General features: G+C 34.7%; 1 protein-coding gene across 1 annotated transcript; it reads right to left on the reverse strand.

Annotated features, from left to right (window-relative positions):
* Nucleotides 1–1,990: 1,990 nt before the first annotated feature.
* On the reverse strand, nucleotides 1,991–2,731 carry LOC307069350 (small ribosomal subunit protein eS1-like; the record flags this gene model as incomplete). Its single annotated transcript, XM_079727645.1, has 1 exon — nucleotides 1,991–2,731. The coding sequence occupies exon 1, from the start codon at nucleotides 2,648–2,650 to the stop codon at nucleotides 1,991–1,993; it is 660 nt and encodes a 219-aa protein (XP_079583771.1). The 5' UTR covers nucleotides 2,651–2,731.
* Nucleotides 2,732–5,323: the final 2,592 nt, after the last annotated feature.

Here is a 5,323-nt window from a genome sequence, read left to right on the forward strand (position 1 = left end):
CATGGAAGATCCCACATGCTTCGGAGCAACGAAGCCCGTGCACCACAACTACTGAGCCTGCGCTCTAGAGCCTGCAAGCCACAACTACTGAGCCCACGTGCCACAACTACTGAAGTGTGCGCACCTAGAGCCCGTGCTCTGCAACAAGAGCAGCCACCACAATGAGAAGCCCACGCACTGCAATGAAGAGTAGCCCTCACTTGCTGCAACTAGAGAAAGCCCGCGCGCAGCAACGAAGACCGAACGCAACCAAAAAAAAAAAAAAAAATCATTCTTGCTCCTTCCTGATCTATACTTCTTTTTTTCCCTTTAAAATGTAACATTTATTGCCTTTATCTAATTACAAAAAATAATTCATCCTCAATGCCAAAACTCCCAAAGAAAACAGAAAACAAAAATCTATAATTTCACCACCTAGAGATAACTTTGCTGTATGTTTTCTAAAGACGCAATGATACGTGCTTCTTGAGGCTTATAATTACATCATGACCACTTTGTGAGAAAAAGTAATTGTAAGTTAAAACAGGAATGTTAAAGATAACCTATAGAGAATAGAATTTCACTAGTGCTACATTTCCATATTTTAAGAAATGCTTATAAATCAAACTGCCCTTAGAATTCTAAGAGGATCCATATTTTTAGAATTTATAAATACTGTCTTCTAAAGTTGTCATACCTTAGATATGTTTTTTTATTCTTTAAAGAGTTTTTTCTTAACCTTTACATATCTATCATTCATTCATTCATACATTGTATAATTGTTGAATATTTATTATGGAGATGCAGCATTTAAAGACTGTTAAGGTACATTCCTCCAGTGAGCTTATTTTCTGGGTTAGGGGAAAGAAATAAATAAACCAATTAAGACATTTTCAGATTCTTTGGATTGGGTGATCAAGGAAAGTTACTGTGAAAAGGTGACATCAGAGTTGATACCCAAGAGATTAAAAGTATCCCAGCCTTGGGAAAATGAGAGGGTATGTTTCCCTACAACCTCTACAGAATGTGTTACGGAATGGTTTTGGTTTAATTTGGTTTGGTTGATTTGCTAGGTGAGAGAGTGTAGATTTAATTTACTTTTCTTTCAGTTTGAGTGGAGTTAAACATCTTGTCATATATTTTAGGGCCATTGTAATATAATCTTTTGCTCATTTTTTTCACATCGAGTTTTTGGTCTCTTTTTCCCTCGATTTTCAAAAAACTATATAACAAGGGCTTATTTCTCATTCATACTACTTGTCTATCAAGGGTTGGAATTCAACTCCACATTGTCCTTAATTTCAAAGTGTACAATGTGATATTGTTAACTATGGGCATGGTGTTATACAGCAGATCTCTAGAAATTATTCATTTTATAGAGCTGAAACTTTATACCCTTTGAATAGAAACTCTCCATTTCCCCTCTTTACAGCCCCTGGCAACCACCATTCTACTCTCTGTCTTTATGAGTTTGACTTTTTAAGCTTTCACATATAAGTGAGATCATATAGTATGTGTCTTTCTGTGTCTGGTTTATGTCACTTATCATAATGTCTTCCAGGATCAGCCATGTTGCTATAAATGGTAAGATTTCTTTCTTTTTAAAGGCTGAGCAATATTCCATTGTATTATTCATATATATATCACATTTGCTTTAGCCATTCATCTGTCGACAGACACTTAAGTTGTTTCCATGTCTTGGCTACTGTGAATAATGCTGCAATGAATATAAGAGTGCAGATGTCTCTCCAAGATACTGATTTAATTTCCTTTGGATATATACTCAGAAGTGGGGACTTCCCTGGTGGTCCAGTGGTTAAGACTTCATGCTTCCACTGCAGGGAACTGAGATCCCACATGTCATGTGGCGCAAATTTTAAAAAAAAGTGGGATTGCTGGATCATATGGTAGTTACAATTTTTTTTTAATCACAAATAAGGTCTTTTATTTGTCACCAGTAAAAGTCTGATTTTTAAACAGATTCTTGGACTGGTGGCTCATATCCATCAGCTCATTCAACTTTAGGACCTGTCTCATCCCCAGTAGCTTTTCCAGAACTACTACCTTCACCATGTAGCTCCATGAGTTTTCCCAGTTCAAACTTAGGCTTCTTCAGCATTTTTACTTTTCTAACAAAGACATCATGGAGTGGATAAATAGATTGGCAGGCCTTTTCTATGTCTTTTCCAATGCTGTCTGGAATCAATTTATTGACCACCTCTTTCAAGTCATTTGTCTGCACCTCTCGGGTCATGATTTCCATCATCTTCTTGCGCATCTGGCGGACCTGCTGGTGCTGGGCATAAGAGGTCTTCTGAATCTGATTGTTGCACTTTTTAGTAAAACCCACACAGAATAGATGAAGCAAATAACCATCGGTAGTCTTGACATCAACGTGAGCTTCAGGCATGGTCTGCCATTTTTTGACCATGGAGCACATTTTGTCACGGGTAAGATCCATGCCATGGAAATTAGTCAGGCAGTTTTTTCCCTGAACATCCTCAGTAATTAGCTTGAATTTTCTAAATGCAGCTTCATCATTCTGCAGGTCAGCAGGGCTCACTTCAAACACACGACCCTTGAGGCCATCAGATGTGATTTTGGTTCCTTGAGTTCTCGTGACTAGTGTTTTCCCAATATTTCTTATATTGAACATAGCTGGTGCTTTCATCTCATACCAATCTTTCTTAGATAATGGGTCAACTACTTTCTTCTTGGCTCCCTTTTTACCGCCTTTCGTAAGGCGCTTGTTCTTACCGCCCTGTAGTTACAATTTTAGGTTTTTGAGGAACCTCCATACTGTTTTCAATAGTGGCTGTATCAATTTACATCCTGACCAACAGTGTACAAGGGTTCTTTTTTTCTCCAAATCCTTGCCAACACTTGTTATCTTTTTTGATAATAGCTATTTTAACAGGTGTGAAGTGACATACCATTGTGGTTTTGATTTGAATTTCCCTGATGATTAGTGATGGTAAGCATCTTTTCACAAACCTCTTGGATTTTTGTATGTCTTCTTTGGAGAAATATCTATTCAAGTATTTTCCACATTTAAAAAATTGGATTATTTGATTTTTTTGCTTTTGAGTTGTAGGGGCTCCTTATATATTTTGGATACTCACCTCTTATCACATACATGGTTTGCAAATATTTTCTGCAATTCTGTAGGTTTCTTTTTCACTTAGTTGATTATTTCCTTTTCTGTGCAGAAGCTTTTTTAGTTTGATGTAGTCTCACTTGTCTTTTTTTGCTTTTCTTGCCTGTGCTTTTGGTGTTATATCCAAGAAGTCATTGCCAAGGCCAACGTCATGAAGCTTTTTCCCCTGTGTTTTCTTCTAGGAATTTAACAGTTTCGGGTCTTATGTTTGTCTTTAATTCATTTTGAGTCGATTTTTGTATATGTTATAAGATAGGGTTGAATCTCATTCTTTTACATGTGGATGTCCAGTTTCCCCCATGCCTTTTTTTTTTTTTTTTTTTTTGGAAGAGATCGTCTTTTCCCCATTGTGTAGTCCTGGCACCTTTGTTGAAGATCACTTGACTACATATATGTGGATTTATTTTTGGACTATATGTCTGTGTTTATGGCAGTGCCATACTGTTTTAATTACTATAATTTTATATGTTTTGAAATCAGAAAGTGTAAAGTTTCCAGCTTTGTTCTTCTATCTCAATATTGTTTTGGCTATTTGGAGTCCTTTGTGGTTTCATCTGAATTTTTGGATTGTTTTTTCTGTCATTGGGATTTTGATAGAAATTATATTGAATCTCTAGATTGCTTTGGGTCATATAGGCATTTTAACAATATTAAGTCTCCTCATCCATGAACATGGGATGTCTTTCCATTTACTTGTGTCTTCTTTAATTTATTTCATCAATGTTTTGTAGTTTTCAGTGCACAAGTCTTTTAGTTAATTCCTAAGTATTTTATAATTTTGATGCTATTTTAAATGGGATTTTCTTAATTTTCTTTTTAGATAGTTCACTGTTAGTGTATAGAAATGTGATTGATTTTTGTATCTTACAACTTGACTGAATTCATTTATTAGTTCAGTTTGTGTGTGTGTGTGTGTGTGTGTGTGTGTGTAATTTTTAGGGTTCTCTACATATAAAATCTTGTCATCTGCAAACACATGTAATTTTACTTCTTCCTTTATGATTATAGTACTTCCAGTACTATTTAGAATAGAAGTAGAAAGAGTGAGCATCTTTGCCTTGTTCCAGATCTTAGAGGAAAAACTTACAGTTTTTCGCCGTTAAGTATGATGTTAGCTGTGGGCTTTTCATGTATGGCATTTATTATGTTGAGGTAATTTCCTTCTATTTCTAGTTGAGAGTTTATATCATGAAAGAGTATTGAATTTTGTCAAATGCTTTCTTTGCATCTATTGATATGATCATGTGATTTTTATCCTTCATTCTATTAATGTGGTGTAGGTCTGTTCAGATTTTCTGTTTCTTCATAATTCAGTCATGAAAGAGGTTGTATTTTTCTATGAATTTATCCATTTTTTCTAAGTTATCCAATTTGTTAGTGTATAATTTTTCCTAGTAGTCACTTATGATCTTTTAATTTCTGTGGCATTAGTTATAATGTCTTCTCTTTTGTTTATGATTTTATTTATTTGAGTCTTCTTTTTTTTTCTTCGTTAATTTAGCTATAGTTTTGTCAATTTTGGGGATCTTTTCAAAAACCAACTCTTAGTTTTGTTGATTTTTTTTCTGTTCTCTATTTTGTTTATTTGTACTCTTTATCATTTCTTTCCTTCTGATAACATTGGGTTTAATTTGTTTTTATTTTTCTGGTTCTTTGAGGTGTAAAGTTAGATTGTTTGAGACCTTTCTTCTATAATGTAAGCATTTTCCATTCTAAATGTCCCTCTTAGTACTGTTTTTGCTACATCCTATAGGTTTTGGTATGTTGTATTTTTGTTTTTGTTTGCCTCAAGGCCTTTTCTAATTTCCCTTTTGATTTCTCCTTTGACTCATTGGTTGTTCAAGATTGTGCTGTTTAATTCCCACATGCTTGTGAATTTTTAAATTTTCCTTCTACTGTCAATGGCCAGTTTCATTCCATTGTGGTCAGAAAAGAACTTGGTATGATTTCAGTATTCTTGAATTTGTTAAAACTTGGTTTTTGACCTAACATGCTTTGTATCCTGGAGAGTGTTCCATGTGCACTTGTGAAGAGTATATATTCTGCTGCTGTTGGAATGAATGTTATGTATATGTCTGTTAGGTTCATTTCAAATTTAATGTTGCTGTATTTCTCTATTTCTTAATTGATCTTCTGTCTGGATGTTCTATTTTTTATTGAAAGTGGGGTCTTGAGCTTTCATATTGC

Source organism: Hyperoodon ampullatus, assembly GCF_949752795.1.
Source record: "Hyperoodon ampullatus genome assembly, chromosome: X".
Classification (NCBI taxonomy): Eukaryota; Metazoa; Chordata; class Mammalia; order Artiodactyla; family Ziphiidae; genus Hyperoodon; species Hyperoodon ampullatus.